The 20,263-nt window shown below is 37.4% G+C and overlaps 1 protein-coding gene across 1 annotated transcript in view; it reads right to left on the bottom strand.

Moving 5' to 3' along the window:
* The window catches only part of xpo4 (exportin 4), a 99,401-nt gene that overhangs the window by 20,036 nt on the left and 59,102 nt on the right, over positions 1–20,263 (bottom strand). The window contains exons 10-14 of the mRNA XM_043691920.2: positions 9,005–9,147; positions 5,316–5,458; positions 3,855–4,032; positions 2,797–2,956; positions 643–812 (exon numbers count right to left, since the gene is read on the bottom strand). Coding sequence (XP_043547855.1) covers positions 643–812; positions 2,797–2,956; positions 3,855–4,032; positions 5,316–5,458; positions 9,005–9,147 — 794 coding nt within the window. The remainder of the gene's footprint in view (positions 1–642; positions 813–2,796; positions 2,957–3,854; positions 4,033–5,315; positions 5,459–9,004; positions 9,148–20,263) is intronic.

The following is a 20,263-nucleotide window of genomic DNA, read 5'->3' on the forward strand; positions in this document are numbered from 1 at the left end:
TCAACACCAAATAATGCCGAGGTTACATCTGAAATATTAGGTGAAAATTTGGGTTTCTTAATAGAACAAGGAGATTCAATAGCTTTGGAACAAATGAAACAAATGGAGGATTTAATTTATGAAGAAAGCCACTAAGGAGCTGTCATGTACTAAAAGTTATATATGGTCAGAATAGTCATTAGCGTATCCAAAGACAAGGGACCAGACAAGCCACACTTTAACTACAAAATTAGACACACTAGAATAATTTTTGTACAGTCAGCTGAACATAGAAAGATTTCCTATGGTGAAGATAAATCAAGAAGAACTTACCGAAGAAGCCTTCTGAAGAACATGAAAGAGAATATGGAAAAAGCAGGAAAATGGGCATGCATAAAACTGATCTACAAGACAGATTTAAATTCAACACAAATAAGGAGGGTCAAATGGACCAGCTCGTGTTCCATAATTTCAGCGTTGGTTATTCCTTTAAATGCCACACAATAGTGAAAGAATAAGTTTCTAATAGTGGCAACATGAATAGGCAAGAGGCAAAATATATCTCAATAAAAATGGTTAATAAAAACGTAGTGATAGTTAGCTGTTAAATCAGGAGAACTGATGGATTTTGTTTTGATATTACCGCCTGCACAGAGTACTCACCGTTCTCTCCTCTCTACTAGAGTTACAAGGAGTTGGACTGTGTCATTTGCCAGATCCTGTTCTGCAATCCATACTGAAAGATTACTGATAACTTTTTCTAGAAGGTAACCAACAATCCACTGAGCACCTTCAGTGTCTGCACCAAATGCTGTACTTAATGGTAAACTTATCTGTAAGGAAAGAAGATATACTTCTAAAAAATATAGTACTGATGTTCATTCAGCTGCTTGAATTAATAGGACACTTAGTGAAGCTTATCAAATATTAGCAGGGCACCATCATCTCTATGTACTTGGGAAGGCACATTTATTGTCAATTTATTTTCATACCATTAATAAATTTTGTTGCTTTTCAAATTCACTGTTTTCTTCTTTAAACCTACTTAATTTTCCATTTGAGTTATTTTGCCCATTCCATCTAATAGTATTTTTCATTATTACCGAATAAAGACTATATAGCATATTATCATAATTCTAATATCTCATGCTTGCGTGCAGCATGTCCCTACAAACAGGAGGCAATTGAGAAATTAGATTTTTTTTCTGGTGTGGCTGTTTTAGGGAAGACCAAATCACCAAGAAAACCTCTTCTAATAATACCATGGGTTCTATCTGAACAGGTAGTGTGTATCTCATGTTAGCTTATTACATAGAGAGAAGTTCTGACAATGTAGCATTTCTTCAATAATGAAGTGTCAGCCTAAATTTGGTGTTCAAGTCCTTGGCTTGCAACCAACGCAACCAACTTAACTAAAACTTTCATCTTGTTTGCATAACTGCAACCATCACAATATATTCTGACCTTTACTACTGCCCCTACCCCGCAAGATTCATTGTAGTTTCTTCTCAATCAATCACAAGACATATTTAAAGCACCAGAAAAGGTCCATTTAACTTGTTATTCTTTGTCATTTCTTCTATTTCTTTATAAATAAGGGACAGAAGACAGAAAGATAACATTTCACAATATCATGCAACCTGACCAGTAAATTAACAATGATTTCCCAAATATATCAATGACTTTCCATCAAACAAGTAGTTGTTCAATCACAGGAACATTCTTTGATGTGAAAAGAGATATCAATACTGTGAATAGTTTAGTCTCAGAAGCATGGAAGCATCGGAGAAGGTTTTAAAACAAATTCTTGGATGGATACAGAACTTAAAAATTACAGATAACAGGAAGATTGAATAAGCTAGGATACTTTTCTAGAAAAGGAAAATAAAAACTGAGCAGTGATCCAACTGAAATCTTTACAATGATGAGCGGATTCGATAGCGTAGATACAGAGATGTTTCTGTTCATCAGGAATTCAAATGCTAGGGGGCTATGAATATAAAATCATTAATAAATCCAGTAGCAAATTAAAGAAAAACTTCTTTACCAAGAGTCTGGTGAAAATACAAAAATGCTACAAGGGAATTTTGAAGGGAGGTGACAAAACCCACCCTTTTCCAATTCAGATCAAAGCACACACACCTGACACATTAACTGTTTCTGTCTCCAACGATGCTAACTACACTAACAATTTCAATAAATCACTGTATACCCAAGAAGAGATATCAATACTGATCAATTCACCTTTAGAATGTGAGACTCTGATATTGTGCAACCACAAAAAGGGCTTCACTCCAAATAGTGGCCCAAAAGCATGACTTTTGTTGGACATGTATCAAAGAGACAGCTGAAGAAATCTTCAAACTTTCTTGAAATCAACCTGATCAATTATACAGAATTGTCCATACCTGAACTACACAAAGAAGCACTGTTTTACAATAAATCATTAAATCCAATCCACAAATTAAACAGGTAGGAGTAAATGTAAATTTTTAAATCAAAGAAAATCAGCCATAGTCAGGCGAATATATATCAGTACAAAACAGAGTGCAAAATATAAAGGTATTCACCAGAGTCTGCTTTAAAGTCAACAAATGCATGCAATGACCTCCAAGGTACAATACTCATCCAGATATGAAGAGGAACTGGCACATACTACAGGTCCAATTAGGGGGCATGCATAGGAATTTAAAAATAATTAAGTGAACATACTAGTTTAGATGTGGAAGACCAGATCCTCAAAATTGCTTAAGAAATGTTTATAAATCTACAAGTATATTAAATAGCAAACACGCATTAAAACACAAAGTTCCTCACCTGATCATAAAGCTTTTCATCTACTAAAAGGTAGGTCTTTGTCCACCGTTTCAGGAACCACATTATATCTTTTCCCATTTGTGGACTAAGGAGTTCTGCCAAGTTTGCCCTAGTGGCTCGAGATTCAACTTCCGAAACTCTCAGAACAGCAGCTAACAACCTGGAAATAGATACTTCAGTTCAGTTTAAGTATGACTTAGAATCAAGATGGTTCGTCACACATAAAGTAGATGTTTAATTTGAAAGATATGGACAAGGTGTATCCAAACGTAGATGGCTAACAGTTTCATGGTGAGAAGACACTGAAGATATTTGTTAAACAGTTGTGCTACTTTTAGAGGGGAGGACATGAATAGAAATATACAGATTAAACCTTCAACTTTATTTGGAATGCAATATAGATAATTTCAGATGACCACATGACATATGTGTTATTGACATATCCTTGCCCTCCAAGTTTCCATTCCAATTATGCCCTTGAATCTCTCTCAGTTTAAAGTTCAAGCAATAACAATAAAATAATGGCAAGTGAACTAGCAAAAAGGAAATGTAAAACACAAATTTAAAATATACTTCTATTGACAATTTAGACAGTTATTTTTCTCTAATATAGTTATCAATGACCAAAGAATGGGCAAACCTTTAAGACACATTTAAATGTAAAAATCTTTCACAGAGTGAGTGTGCATGCACAGCACTATTACTGAAAAATCATTGAATGACTCGAGCTTGATGGTGGACTGGCTCTGGGGAGTCAGATGGTTAAGTACACACCACAGAACTTCCAACTTATTGCCCCATTATCAAAAAATACGGTACGGGTCAACAGTATCCCCCGGGATGTTGTAGGTGGGGAATTCAATGATAACAATGCTTTTGAAAAATTTTCCCTTATTAAAGTAGTACGAATCTCACTTGTTATACTACTATCAAGTGGATCCATGGTTATTTTTACAAAGGGATTTTTTTTTTTATTACAACTAGTTTCAGACAAGTTTTGAGTAAAAGCGACCACACTAATTTTCCTTCCAGTCAAATCATTTAAAATGGACTCTTACCTAATTACAGAATCTGTTCTGTTACATCCTGGGATGGAGGAAGCCTTTTCTCCTGGAGAACCAAGAATCTGAAGTGTTGTGTTAATGTCAACTTCAGTGGCATGTTTAATGGAATATTCCATTATCTCTGGAGGTATAAGAGGAGTCTCTCCCTGAGTATCATCAGCTAAGAGGTAGCCTAGTAAAATTAATAAAGATACCAGGTTATGAACACAGTTTAGTATCCTATAATATTCATTTCATATTTATATTGATAAGCCACAATGTACATAGAACCAAACTGAATTTCATAGAATAAATTACTTCATTAAAAAGAAAAAAATCATACAACTGCTCAAGACACATCTGCTCCTCCATACATACTGTTTTCCAAGTCAAAAATCTTCCAACAAAGTGGTACCTTTCTTACAAAGGTAAGAATATCCTGCCTGCAAATGTGGAGATACTCACAATCCAAGTCCACCCACAACATTGGTTGTTTACAATCTGAAAAGCTTTATGTACATTCCTGCTTCAAAAAATGTCTCCATGAAATGCTTTAAAGTACTGCAATTACTTATGATCTCTAATCAGCGCTCTTCCTTACCACACACTGTCTTTCCTCCAGCATACCACTTCCACTTAGATTTTTCAGAATCATTATGGTAGAATGTTTAATTAGCACAAAATTTGAAATTATCATTGCAAAGCAATGTGCTGTATAGATCAAAGGTTGTAAAAAGGTTTGTTTAGTGATTAGCAAATTTAGTTAAAGCTATGTTAAAGAATCTAAATCAAAAAGAAAAATATAACTAACCATTAAAAACACTATTACTTAAAATGTTATGAACCTCACCCAACTTAGAGACAACTTTTAAAAATAAAGGAATCCCCACTACAACACTGGAAAGCAAAATCAATGGACAAGATATCATTTTTTCAAATTTTTATCGTAACAAGCAAACCAAAACCAACAATTTAAACATTTATGAATGACACAAATTTAAAAAATATATTTCATTATAAATAGTCAATACAAAGATACACCATACAAAGCTACAAAGGATCTCTCCAAGGAGGCACATAAAGCTTTAAGTTCAGTTACAGAGCCGTATTTCTTAGGTGGAAATTCAGTTCTTTTACTCTTTCAGACAATAGTTTCACCACATCAGACCCTCAAAAGGCAAATGTTTCCAAGCCTCACCACTTGGCTCTCAGGAGCCATTCTTGTCCTATTACAAGAGACATTTCTCTACATCTTCACCAAGACCTGTGTCTGTATTTTTTTTGCAACTTATCTTGCTCCCAAATACAAATTCCTCAAGCTGTAATTAGATATCCCAATTATCTTTATTAGCCTTTAAGCTCCATTCTTATAGGAACCTCAGTCAGAATTTATCTTTTCAGAAATCTATTAACCTCATTGCTAGAATCAACTTTATTGCACTTTGGACTAGACAACATATTTAGGAGTGAACTTACCCGCGACTAAAAGTAACCAATGAATATCCTCATACAAATCATCCAGTACTTTATTATCCAATGATGCTGGCCCTGGTGATGAAAGAAACTGTTGTTGCCTTTGTAGCTGACCATGAAGTCTTGTTACTCTATCTTCTAATAAGCTAAAAGATAATGCAGTTAATCAAACTACAGAATCCAGATAATGGCATTTAATTACTATATATTTATACAAGACATCTCTAAATGCTAATAAAAAGAAGTAATTCATATTTGTTCATAAGGCTGGTTGCAGCACATTGTGCAGAAGCTAAGATGCATGATTCGCTCTGCACAACTGCACTGGTGTAAAAGTGGACGCTGAGTGCTATTGCTATGCTTTCAAAATGGTGAATTTAATGAAAGACTGGAACACATTTCTAAGGAAAACACACAAGAGATTGTGGGAAGGGAAAATGAGACTTATCATGACATTACATCACTGAATAAAAATCAAGAACTAATATTTATCATTCATCACGTCATAATGCTAGATAAAACATGCCTCATTTTTAGAAAATTTAAAACGTAGAAATGATACAGTTATTGAATAATCTTATTGACAGCTTCATCAAACAAATACATTTATAATCAACTTAGTTCTGGATTATTTATCTTTACATATATTGTCTACTGGAAAAGTTAAGTAGTCAAAGGCTATAAAAAACATTTCAACCTCATACATTACTATTAAGACAAAGCTTCTGTGAAGATAGGCATCATGCTTCACAGATATGTTTGCTTAATATCGGGCATTATTCAACAACAGTGTCGTCTTTCAAAGTCTGGAATTCTGATATACACGTCTATGAGGCACAGCACATCTTAGCGTCTAAACTTTAATCCAACAGTTGCAAGAATCACTTTTACTTATCAGAAATATTGTCCAGTAAGTTAACTTGCATAATGAGATGTGACAACCCACCTTCAGTCTCCACTCAAAACAGTTGAACATTACCATGAAGAGCCTAAGTTGTTCACTATCAGAGCAAGGTTTACATTGTTCACGTCAGAAAGCTGGGCTAACTTTGGATACACTTTCAATCTCTAGTTGATGTGGTCAGCAGAAAAAAAACGCAAGTTCTCCATGAACTTCTGGATGTAAGGACAGTCTCTGGTCAAAATACAGCATCCCTCAGTACTCCAAATGATTGAGTGATTTGATCTGCCCTGACTGGGAACAGAAATTACCAGCGTTGATCTTACTGCTGGTAGTCAGTTCAGGAATTTGTCCCCATCCAAGGAAGTGCCTCTCAACAATCATTCAACATTATGACTTGACAAAGTGGGGAGGCACGAACCCATTAGAACCTGGGAGTGACAGTGTATTATTTGGTTAGAGACAAAATAAACACAGCAGATGCTGGAATCCAACGTAGACGAGCAGGAGGCTAGAAGAACGCAGCATGCCAGGCAACATTAGCAGGTGAAGTCGGCAACATTTCAGGTATTAACCCTTCTTCAGGACTTTTGTTTTGTTGGGGGTAGTAGTAGAATGCTGAGGTTGTGATAGGTGGACACAGGTAGTGGGTACAATCTGGTTAGTTGATGGGAGGGATGAATCTGGTTGGTAGCTGGAAGGAAGGGTTAGTAGATGGAATTGAAGGGAGGAGACAGGGCTGGAAAGGTAGCTGGGGAATGGGTGGAAACGTTATTTGAAATTAGAGAACGCAATATTAAGTTTTCCAGGCTGTAGGCTGCCCAGACGGAAGAGAAGGTGTTGTTCCTCCAATTTGCGGTCTGATTCACTGTGACAATGAAGGAGGCCAAAGGTGGATGTGGGTGGACGAGTTCATTGAAATAGGTGGTGACCACAAGGTCAGGCTGGCCGTTCCGGGCCAGGCAAAGATGCACAGTGAAACAAACAGTCACCTAATCTACGTTTGGTCTCACTGATGTCAAGATGACCACATCAGGAGCACCGGATAGACTAGGTTGGAGGAGATGCAGGGGAACCCAGTACCCGAAACATTGACTTCTCCACCTCCTGATGCTGCCTGGCTTGTTGTGATCTTCTAGCCTCCTGTTTGTCTTACAGTCTATTACTTCCTGTTTTTGTGGAGAATGCTATAACAAAAGAATATGATGTGGAATAACTAATTGCAATAAAACACCATATTTTCTTTGAATATTAATTGATTATTAAGTAGTGTTCAGTCAATGCTTGTTTAGTTTTAAAACAACAACTGCAGACTTTGGGGATCTGAAATAAACAAAAACAGAAATTGCTGGAGAAAACTCCACAATGCTCTGAAGGGTCACAGGACTTGAAACTTTGACTTTGTTTTCTCTCCACAGTTGCAGACAGAACTGCTGACTTTTTCCAGAAATTTATGTTTTTGATTTCTTCTGGTTATAATTTTGTAAAAAGTAAAAGTTCTAAAATTCAGGTCTGGCAGTATCTGTGGAGAGAGAAGCAGAGTCTGATGTGACTTCTGAAGAATTTTTGGAATAGGAAGTGTGCTTGTTAGTCTCGTCTGCATTAGCTTTGCTATAAAACCATTCCTAATTGACGGAATCATATTACATCCCTCACCGCAATTTCACTAACTATATTAGTGCATTCATCTAAGTGAATGTATTAAAGGAACAAGAAAAGGCTGACAAAGCAGAGATCATATTGTACTAATTTCACTTTAGTTTGATAGAGCCATAGAAGTGTGCAACAAAGCAGGCTGTCATTTGGTACTTGGTGTCTGTATCTGTTCTTTTCCAGACTAATACAAAATAGTACTATTACTTTGCTAACTCCCAATATACCCATATTGTTCTCTGTCTCAAATGTTCCAGATTCAGTCCTTAAACCACTAAGTAAGATTATCTAAGTTCAGGAATTAGTAAGGTCACAGCATTGATTTGAAAGCAAAGGTATGACCTGCACACAGGAACCAAACAGAATCCCATTGTAGCAGACTCTGTTGTAGCAGATATTGAAGATTCCACTGGGCAATTCCCCTATGGTTGGAGCTCTCTGAAAATACCCATTTAATTCAGAGAATTTGGGAGGTTCCACTACAGGTCACAAAATAGTCTACAGTTTTGAGTAACTATTCAAACTTTGCCTAACTAACTAACTTAACTCCTGACTGAATGGTCAACCAATCCCAACTTACCCCACATACTCCCCAACTACACTTACTCAGACCCTGACCCAAAAGACCCATCCACAGGACCCAACAATCACCTCTATGCTCAGGACCCAGAAAAACACCCTCTATGCCTGCGGGTAGCTTTGAAACAAGAATAGAAAACGGGTTTAGGTTTTCACCTCTGGTTGCTTTCAAGCAAAGCCAGTGAGGTGTGGTGGGTAGATGTCAGGTTAAAGTCAGAATTGAGTTCAGCTATGATAATTCTCATGAATTGGTAGCCTTTCATTAAGACTGTCATATAATTCCTCGAGCACAATACTGGAAATAGATTACCAACAGGGTTACTGTTTCACAGGTAATGATTTCATGGTTGAGCAGTAAGAAAAACTGGGAAGTAATTGATGTATTCTCAATCTGACTGGTCAGGCAAATATTAAGTAGAAGTACTACTGTCCAGAACATATACTTGAAGTGTTTTTAAATGCAACCAATTCCATGGTGATGTGAATCTAAGATTTCAAGATGATTATTTATTTTAAGTCAGTTGTGTCAAATTCCTCTGCCAGTATTTTGTAAGCCTACCTTATAAGAAGAGGTATGCAGTGGTCTGCTGCTATTCTTCCTAGCATGCCGATACTTGCCAACTGGTCAGAGAACATTTCTCGATCATCTTCTTGAATTTCACTGATTTCTTCCTCGTCGCGTGATGTTACACCATTGGTGGTCTGTATAAAAACAAAAATTAGATATTGGAATTTTTAAAAAATCATCAATGTAAAATTCCATGGTAAATTTGTTTACTTAAAATATTAAATATCAACTGACTACTTAGTTTGCCTCATCATTCTTAGTTTTTCCTGAAATGGAAAAAGAATGGGAATAGATTACTTTTTCATTTTAAATAATCTCCTAGATGGTCAGTGGAAAGCATCAAGTATAATTAACTTTTTATATTGCCCCTTTTTCCTATTCTGAACTTCACCTGGCCAAACTTGCTCTAATTCTTTCCCTGCCTCTCTTTCTCCAGTTTAAGAAAACAGATCAAAAGTCTGTCCATTTCAGCCTAATATAAATTTAATGTTCGTTACATCAACGATCCCCTGGGTAAAGAATTCAATACATTGATAATAAGTGAAAATGTTTCTCCCATATCCACTTGTCTGTCCATGGCATGCTGCAATGCTCCAGCAAATCCAGCGAAAACATGAGCAGCAATATCTCATCTTCAAACTAGGCACTTTAAAACTTTCTGGGCTCAACATTGAGTTTAACATCTTCAAATTGTGAACCCATTGCTTTCCTTTGTTTTAGCTTTGCTTGTTACATCCTCTGTCATAATGTCTTCTTCTCCCCTACCCCCACCCAAGTGGGACTATCTGTTCTTCCCAGTCTGGTAGTCAGACACACCATTGTTCTGCATTCTCATATTCCGATCACTTAGTTTGAACTATCAGCATCCTTTCTCCCCCAGCACTCCAACCCCGCCATTCCATTATTGTATAAATGCTGTGCCCTCCACATTTCACTTCAGTTCTGATGAAAAGTCATCTAGACTGAAAATGTTAGCTTGCTTTCTCTCCATGGATGCTGCCTTACCTGCTGTGAGCTCAGGTATTTTTGTTTTTCATTAAATGATTGTCCCTTTCTTCTGGTCCCCTTGTTCTGGATTCCCCAGCCAGGAAGAACAATGTTTCAATTTCCATCTTCATAATCCTGACTGTTTCAAAGAGTTCACCTCTCATTCTTCCATATAGCAGAGAACACAAACCCACTTACTCAATCCTTATCATTGGACAACATTCATCTTACGATCTGGTGAATCCTCACTGCATTGCTTCCAATGCAAGTATATCCTTCCTTAAAAATTTAGATTAAAATTGCGACTGTAAAACAAGTGTAGTTCTACCAAAGCACCATCTAATTGTTGCAAGATTCCTGATTCCTTTTAAGCTTCTCACCTTTATCCACGAGACTGACCTCTACTCCACCAAGCCTATTCCTACTTAAACTACTGACCACCCAACTTCCTCTCCCAGTCACTGTGTTAACTGCTATTGTTAACGGTTCTCTCTTCAGATTCAGTCCTCTCTGTCAGACAGGGTGAACAAGAACTTCCAAATATCAGGAAGATTTGTTATTCTTTTCTCTAGATACCAACTCTATCCCCCTCCCTTTCAAGTATGCAAGATTAAACTGTTCACAAACCCAGAATCAATTTGATCCCAAGTTGGGGTTCATTTTCACACCAAAGTTCATCATCTCGATAGTGTTGCCAAACTATGCAGTGTCTGTACACATTCCTTGTTTACTTCCCACATTGTACCCTCCATTAACTTGAGGCCATCCAAAGTGTTGCTGCCTCTGCCTTGCACCAAAACCCATTAACAAATATCCCTGATCTCGATTTGCTCCCAGACAACTAATGATTCTACTTTTGAATTTTCAGTTTTGATTTAAAATCCCTCCCTATCCCATCCCCATTTCATAATCTCTTGTACTTCCACAATCTTGAGAGATATTTGGACTCTTGAGCATCCACAATTTAAATCACTCCACCACAGATGGCTTTGCATTCAGGTGCTTAGGCTCGAAGCTCGAAAATTGAGTAGAAACTTTTTTTTCATTCTAACTCCATATGCATGAGTAGAATATGCTTCAATTAATATAATTTGTTTGCACACATTACTATTAACAGTAGGGAATACTTGTACTAGAACTGCATGGAATCTGCAGTTAGCACGAATTCATATTTTTATCCCAATGTTTTTAAAACCTATGTATTTCTTTTGAATCAGTTCTTTCAAAGATTGTATACAAAAATAAATGTGGCAATTATAAACATAAGTTTTCAACCTAATGCAATTGTCACTTTGTCCAAAAAGATTGGTGAATTTGAAAATGCAACACAACTCACTGACTATGCTAGGTGCAGAAATATTGCAAGTAGGAGATGAGTTAAGCCAATCAGCCTCTCAAGCCAGTACTACAATTTAACAAGCTATTTTCCCACTCTATCCCTATGTCCATCTTTTTGGAGAATTCGGTGTCTTACAATTGTGTACTCCACAACCACCTGATGAAGGAGCAGTGCTCCGAAAGCTAGTGCTTCCAATTAAACCTGTTGGCCTATGTCCCTCACAACTTTAATATCTAGGATTCAGTTGTAAATATACTTAAAAGTTTCACAACCCAGGGTAGAGAATTCCAAATGTTCACCACTGCCTGAGTGAAGAGAGTCCTGAACTCTAACATCCAACAGAAGCAGCTTTCTTGCAACTACCCGTACTCCTGAAAGAAGATAGTCTAGTTGAACAAGGTACACCTCATTCTTCTGAGCTCTGCAGAACATTAGCCCAGTCTCTTTAATCCCCTCCAATAAAAAATTATTTTTTCCTAAAAGCAGCATTGGTATATCTCTACACTCCATGAATAGCAGCAATTCAAGGAGCAGTCCACCACTAGCTTCACCAGAATCAATTAGGGACAGACAATAAATGCTACCTAACGTGTGTTGGAAACATCCACAAATAAACAAAAATAAAATCCTACCATCTCAAGGATTCGACTGGTGAATCTTTGTTGCACTCCCTCTGTGGAAAGTAGACAACTATTATTATTCCCTACATTGTGGTAAAACCACATGCAATCTTCCAGGTGTGGTCTCATTAAGATTCTATTTAATCCTTCTTTGCTCCTCTACTCAAATTCTCTTGCAATAAAGGTCAATGTACCATTTGTCTTTTGAACTGCTTGCTGAACTGCATACTAGCTTTCAGTGCTTCATGAGTGAGGACATATTTCCCTTCAGACATCAATCTCTCATCATTTAAGAAATACTCTGATCTTCCTACCAAAGTGGATAACTTCACATTTTCCCACATTATAAGTGCCATGCTTTTACTCTCTCAGCCTGTCTAAAAGTCCTCGCAAACTCTTTGTATCCCTTTCACAACTCATTTCAAGCTAAATTTGTGTTATCAACCAACCTAGAAATATTATATTTGGTCTCCACATCCAAATCATTGATATAGTTTGTGAATAGCTGGAACTTATGCACTATTTTTTGCAATACCTCACTAGTCCCAGAGGCCAACCAGTGAATTAACTATTTATTTCTATTGTTTTCTGCCTCGAGATCAATTCTCATTCTACGCCAGTATATTACCCCACCCCATGTATGCTGCAAGATGTTCGACTATAGTTTGTCTGTTATCCAAATTTACTTCATGTTAATTCTCAACGATTCAATGTACATTGTGTATATCTATTATACATTGTACTATTCTAACTTTGCATCGTAAAGTCAATTTTGTTTCTTTGTTAAAATCATGGAATCCTGCAGCTTTATCATCTTAGTACCTTGGATTTCAAAAAATGCCTTTTTTAAAAATGTTTTTTTTATCACTTACCAGACCACAACATGGTAATCTGACGTGTGATCATAACAGCACTAACTGGTTCCCTTTTATCTGCTTGTAACTCTGAAATACTCTTAAAAAGGTCTGTCAAACAGTATTTCCCTTTCACATAACCTACCAATACTTTCCATGTGCAGTTAACATATCCTCTATCGTAATGGATTAGCAGAGCTCAAATTTGCTGCACAACACATTAGAAATTGATCACAGCTTCTGGGCATAACTCCAATTCATATTGCATGTGTACACTTCATCAGCTTTTAAAACAAATTACACCAATCACAGCAACTCTTCTGGGGGCAGTGGCAGTGTCCCCATCTCTGGACTAGCAGCATTGTTTCAAGTTCCATCTGCTCCAGAGGTGTGTCATATGTCCGGGCAGGTTGGCTATAATGATTACGTCAGTCACGTTCAGAAACTCCGTTAAACGAAAAGGCTTTCTTCATTTTTTAAGGGTCCAGTATTTTCCAGCTAAATGTACATTTCGCAAATCCCACAAGAATTGGGTCACTGAGACAAAAACGTTAACTCTTCTTTCTCTCCACATACGTTGCCAGACTCGCTGGATTTCTACAGCAGTTTGTTTGTTGTAATCATCTTATTTTTACTGGGTAGGTGGAAATGAAACTCTATGCGGATTTCTGTTACCCAGTATCTACTGTCCAAGCAATAAAATGTTGAACAAAGATATGGAAATCTAGTTAATACACTCTGGATTTTTAAGTTGCAGCTTTTCAATAGCCGAGAATTGTACTGCAATACATGACCTCAGGAATATAGAGAGATCTTACACTTTCTTTTAACACACAGAGTCAGAACTGGGCAACATGGCCAGCTAAAACCAGATCACTAAGACAAAAGCAGTAGTATAACTGCACCATCATTAAACTACCAGAGCCATTTCTCATTTTAGCAAATTTTTGACTTTCTTCTAAAATTTGTGGAGTGTTGGGTATAGTTTATCCTGGGTAAAAATACAAAGGCAAAATATGCAAAACTGTCTACAATTTTATGCAATAAGCAAATTTATTAATGCTTGACAGAAGCTAGAACTGGAATAGAAGTTCTGTAGTTGAGGCTTTTTCTTTCTCAGGCAAAAAAAAACTCAGGGAGATCATCAGCACATCCTATTGACCTGTTTACAAACCGCATTAGCAGAATCCTTGGAATAATCTGGTCTTCAGTCAAGAAAGTTAGCTTATCCAGACTGTTGGTGACTTTTTGAGATACTTTATTTGATTCAACATTCTCTGAAATAACTAGAGATCCAAACTTTATTAATTTAACATATTATTCTAAAGGTAGTACATTTGCAGTCTCATCTGCCAAATTAGATTAAAGATGTTACATCGTGAAATAGTAAAAGCAAAAATATTTAAGTGCAAAATGCGGTAATATTTTCCATGCTCCCTATTAAATGATACTTAGGAAGCTTACATTGTAGCAGAAAATGCATTTACCATCGAATAGTAAAGTTTACAATCCAAGCTCTGAATATTCAGGATTTCTTTAGAAGAGGACTGTGTGCTCACATACCTTTCATTACACTATAGCTGACTGTATAGTAACTGTTAACGGTAAGATCATAAGTCAATAGTCTTCAGTTTCATATAAACGCTTCATGGATCACAGGGTTAGATACTGAAATCAGTTGTCAGATAGCTTAAACATAATATGAGGAGTGAACTTCAAGATAGCCAGGCACCTTTGAAAAGAGGTGAGAGGCAGTTTACATGCTATAATGGGAAGTATTAACACACCCTTACAATAGTTACCATTAAATTGTTTACTTATCCACATTTAATTCAATGAAGACATTTATTTGTTGCAAAAGAAAACATGATCAGTATGGAGTATCTATTGAACATCTATTTATTATTCAGATTACCCTCTTGTGACTTAAATCACTTCAGTTATTTCATTAAACTAAATGTGAAAAAATAATTTTCATACTATTCCTAAGACTCCAAATGTAGTAAACAACAGCATTAATTGTTGATTTAATGCATCAACCCTTACGCTCATTACTCTATCTAAGCAGCATTGATTGTTGTTGTTTTAAGGAGAAATTCCAATATGTGAAAATATTAACTGAAGTCAATAAAATGTAAGGAATGAATTCAAAGTTTCAATTGGAAGCACTGACTAGACTGCCAAGATCAGTTTCACAAACATGTTTGGAATCTAAGCAATCCATCTCAGTGAACACCAAGTGTACAAAATAACATGTCTCCAGCAATGACCTACACATTCTTGCACTGAGGAATTTGATTGATCAAGCTGGCCTGGGATTTTAAACCCCTCGAAAGAACCCCCCTTTTAAATTAAATGTTCAGCGGAAAACATATTATGTTACATTGTTACATAAATTATAGTGTTACACAAGTGCATTACCACTAGAAAGCATTCTTCTAAACATGTTAAAGAAAGTCTGCAATGACATATGATAAGAATTCGATATGGCTGGATCTATTGAAATCTTACTGGGTTTTTTTTTTAGGGTATTGCTCAATATCAATGTTTTGAGTTTGTTAACAAGATCCCCATATTGAGAAAGATATTTACTTAAAATACCCTAACCAATACTTGTAAGTATATTGGCACGATTGATCAAATTCAAGATTGCAGCGATTTCATTAAATACAAAGGCAATAACATTCTGTAGTCATGAATGCGTGAAAAAAAAACATGTACTTCCGGGAGAAGGGCAAGCTCATAAGTGGGAATATTTTGTTTTATGGTTAAGAGGCACCATAACAACATGAGGACACAAAATGAGCTGAAATGAGATGACAATAAAAATCTTAATAAAAATGAAGGCTCAACTCAACTGAGGATTGCTTCAGTCAAAAGTTCCAGTTCCACATCAGCATTTAAAAACAAACCTAAATCAAATTTTGTACCGTACTAAATGGGCTCCAATGTTTCAATGGTAAGTAAAGGGAAAAACAAAATCAAAGGGAAGTTGGGTCTAAAGTAAACTGAGGAAACAGAGGGCACACAGTGATGATGTATCAAATGCCTACTTTGTCTTTCTTAACTGAAATAATACTCGCAATATCACATTAAACAAAGAGACAGAAGAGATAAATGAGATTAAAACAGGTAAAGAGACAATAAAAAGACAGCTCTTTCAAAGAGCCAGGTAGGCATAACGACCTGAATGACCTCCTTCCTTGAGGTATTACTCTATGTAAATGAGGTTTCAACCCGCTCATTTAGCCATTCAAGTACTTGGTTAAAATTTCTCTCTTATTCCCCAACAGTGAAACAAGTTAAACATCTTACTTTTGATTTGTGGAATCTTAAAACCTTAGGGATTTGTCATGAGTTAACTACATTTCAGCACTTCAAAACTTTCTATTTTCAGAGACTTTACTCAGAATTAAAAGTCACATATTAAATGCAAGTCTTTCCTTCCTTCATCTCATTTCTTTGAATCAAGTTCTCCGAAACTTATATAATTCAACGGAAAACGATAAGTTCTTATCAGGGAGTTGAAGTTTGCATTCCCTTTAATAATCTTTTTGATGAATCTCTAGTGACTGAGTAACAGCAATGCCTGCCACAGTTTTAAGGCAACCACAGGGAGTACATCAACTCTAATTCCCAATCTTATGCACACCATCACACACAATGGGGAGGAAGAAGCAATCTGAAAAAGAATCAAGGGTTTTTGATGAATATCTGAGAGAAGGGGAACCTCGTCATGTGAAGTCACCTCATTAGAACAGACAAAACTGAGCTCCTGGATTAAGGGCTCTTGTACAATGGTAATGTCTCTACTTCTGAACCAGGAGGCTCACGTTCAAATCCCACCTGCTCCAGAAATGTGTAATATCATCTCTGAACAGGTTACATTAGAAAATATGTAGATTGAGCTCTTTTGCCTGCAGAACTCAATAAGTCACGAACACAGATTCAAAATAGATTGTTTAGGCATGGCAGCAAAGGGTTCCACAATGAGGTATAATGAAGTAAAAAGTTGAACAGCTTTAGAAAAGTGATAAGTTGTCAATATATTGCATGCAAAGATCCACTAATGCTATACCCTTAAAGTCATATTTGATGGACTCGGGCAAGGATGACAGCTTTCTTTGGTATAGAAGGGTAGCTTTCTTTGGTATAGAAGGGTAGCTTCCTTGGAAAAGAAAACATGCCAAATGCATAGCCAAAGAAAGCGCGTGGGCAAATGTATAATTATCAGAGAACCTAGCTCCAAATGTGGAAATCAATGGAGGGCCTCAGGAAAGCTGCCAGAGAAAAGCTGTCTTAAAGATTCCAGTATCAAATAGCTTTCCTAAGTACGCACGCCACAAAATGCTTCCTCATGACCTGTTACTCTTTTAATACAGCTCAATGGAAAGCACCCAACAACTTTTCAGTTGTTTTAGTGTTTATTATGAATGACTATGCTGAAAATGACACAAATTTAAGCTGCAAGTGATAACACCGAAGTCCTTAAGGGACTTAAATTTTTCCTGAAAAACAACGACACATTTGAAAATTCGTCCACAATGATTTGCAGGATGAACACTTCTTGTCAACATATATGCTTTTGAAACTTTTTTTTAAATGGAAAAAGCAATTTTCTGGCTCCAAGGCAAGAATGGTATCCTCCTCCTCTAAGGCAGTTCCTTGAAACCAATTGTGACATATTCAAGAAGGGAGCAAGGCATAGGGCCAGGAACTACAGGCCAAATCAGTGGTGGATAAACTATTGGAAGCAATTCTGATGGACAGAATTAACCTGCAGGTGGAGAGGCAAGGATTGATCAAGAGGAGTCAGTATGGTTTTATGAAGGGAAATAATGCTTACTCAACTTGAGTGAAGTTTTCAAATAGGTGACCCAGTGTGTGGATGCAGTATATTTGGACCAGCAAGACTTTGAAAGGGTCTGAATGGGTGACAGCAAAGTTAAGAGCTTATGGGATCCAAGGAAATTTGGCTAATGGATCCAAGATTGGCTGTGTGGCAAAACGTAGATAGTAATGTTCAAGGGGAGTTTGAGCAACTAGAAGCCTGTGTCCAGTAAGATTCCGCAGAGATCAGTGTTGGGACTCTTGCTGTTTAGTGGGATATATAAATGATTTCAAATTGAACACAGGAAGGTTAATCATAAAAGTCACAGATGATATAAAAATTGGTGGGGTGGTAAATAGTGAGGCGGATAGCCTTAGATTACAGGAGGATATAGATGGAATGGTCAGATGGGCTGATCAGTAGCAAATAGAATCCAATGAGGAATGGATGTTCATGGATGTCAATCAAGGAGGCTGCTTTGTTCTGGGAAGTGTCAAGCTTAGAGTGTTGTTGAATCTGCACTCATCCAGGCAAGTGGAGAGTATGCAGTCACACTCCTGACATGTGCCTTGTAGATGGTGGACAAGCTCTGGAGAGTCAGGTGGCGAGTTACTTGCAGCAGGATCCCTCGCCTCTGATCTGGTCTTGTAGCCAATGTATGTATATGGCTAGTCCACTGCAGTTTCTCATCAATGGCAATCCCGAGGATGTTGATTGGGGGAAATCCAATGATGGTAATGCCACTGAATGTCAGGGATGGTAGTTAGCTTGCCCCTTACTGCAGATGGTCATTGCCTGATGTATATGGTGTGAAAGCTACTTGCCGCTTTTCAGCTCAAAATTGGATATTGCCCAGGTCTTAGTGGATTTGTACATGGACTCTTCAACACCTGAAGGGTCTCAAGTGGTTCTGAATATTGTGCAATCACCACTTCTCTGACCTCATAATGCAGGGAAATGAAACAGCCAAAGTTGTCTGGACAAGACAATACCCTAAGGAGCTCCTGCAGAGATATCCTGAAGCCGAGATGACTCACCTTCAACAACTACAACCATCTTCCCATGAGCCAGGTGAGACTCCAAACAGCAGAGTGTTTTCCTTGATTCCTATGGACTCCAGCTTTGCTAGGGTTCCTCGATGCCACAGTTGGTCAAATGCTGCCTTGATACCAAAGGCTGTCACTCTTACCTCATCTCTGTAATTCAATTTTTTTGTCCATGTTTGAACAAAAATTATAAAGATTTGAGCTGAGTGGTCCTGGTGGAAGCGAATTGAGCATTTAGCACAATATTGTTGAGCAAGTGCTGCTTGATAGCACTGTTGATGACACTTAATCATTTTAGTGATGACTGAGAGTCGAGCAACTGACCAGTAATCGGCTGAGCTAGATCTGTCCTACTTTGTGTACAGGACATACATGGGATATTTTCCACATTGTCAGGTTGACACCAGTGTTGTAGCTGTAGTGGGGCAGCTTGGCTAAAGGTGCTTCTGGAGTACAAGTATTCAATACTATTGCTGGAATGTTGATGAATCTGTCATGCCACCCAATCTCCACCCAGGAACAGATCCTTAATAAAGCCATTACACTGCATATAGTTGACAGATTACTTCAGCACATGGAATTTGATTGAAATTCTCAAACTATATCCAATATGTTCACTTTCATAATACCAGCGCCAAAACAAATCTAAAGCATGATCCCAATGTAACATATTTGAGAACAAGTCTAGTTGGGACTTTGTCTATATAGGAACATCTAAATAAAAAAACTCTGATCAAAACCAGAAACATCCTGTTAAACAAACCTGTTGGATCTTGCAGGAGTGCTACTGGATAATATTCCAGACTTCAGCAATTGCCCTATCATATCCTGCCATAAAATCTTTCTCACTTGTTTTGTTGCTACTCAATTGAATCAGAAAGGTGAATCATAAAAGGAACCGTCCTCTAGCCTCCTGGCCTCACAAACATCAATTGATGAAAAGCCAAAACAATTCATGTTGCACTGTGCAGACAAGTGACCAACTAACTGCCTTAACCTCAACAAACAAGGAAGCAATCACTTGGTTCTGAGGATTCCAGTCCATTAAATAAATAAGTAGATAGATAGATAAAAATACTTCCACATCAGTCTATTCGCAATTATCAGCGAAGGTGATAGAGGATATAACTGGCAGTGCTGTCAAGCAGCACTCACTCAGCAATAACTTGTTCACTGACACTAATTTCAGGTGCTGCCAGAGCCTCTCAACTCCAGGCCTCATTATATTTGGTAGCATAGAGTCATAGAGATGTACAGCACGGAAACAGACCCTTCGGTCCAACTCGTCCATGCCGACCTGATATCCCAACCCAATCTCGTCCCACCGACCAGCAGTTGGACCATTTCCCTCCAAATACCCATCCAGATAGGCTAGGGTTGTTTTCCCTGGAGCGTCGGTGGCTGAGGGGTGACCTTATACAGGTTTATAAAATCATGAGTGGCATGGATAGGATAAATAGACAAAGGGATGGGGGGTGGGGGTCCAGAACTAGAGGGCATAGGTTTGAGGTGAGAGGGGAAAGATAAAGAAGAGACCTAAGGGGCAACTTTTTCATTCAGAGAGTGGTACGTG

This window comes from Chiloscyllium plagiosum, unplaced genomic scaffold (assembly GCF_037043375.1).
Source record: "Chiloscyllium plagiosum isolate Xiang-an unplaced genomic scaffold, Cpla_swu_hap1 HiC_scaffold_6, whole genome shotgun sequence".
NCBI classification, from domain to species: domain Eukaryota; kingdom Metazoa; phylum Chordata; class Chondrichthyes; order Orectolobiformes; family Hemiscylliidae; genus Chiloscyllium; species Chiloscyllium plagiosum.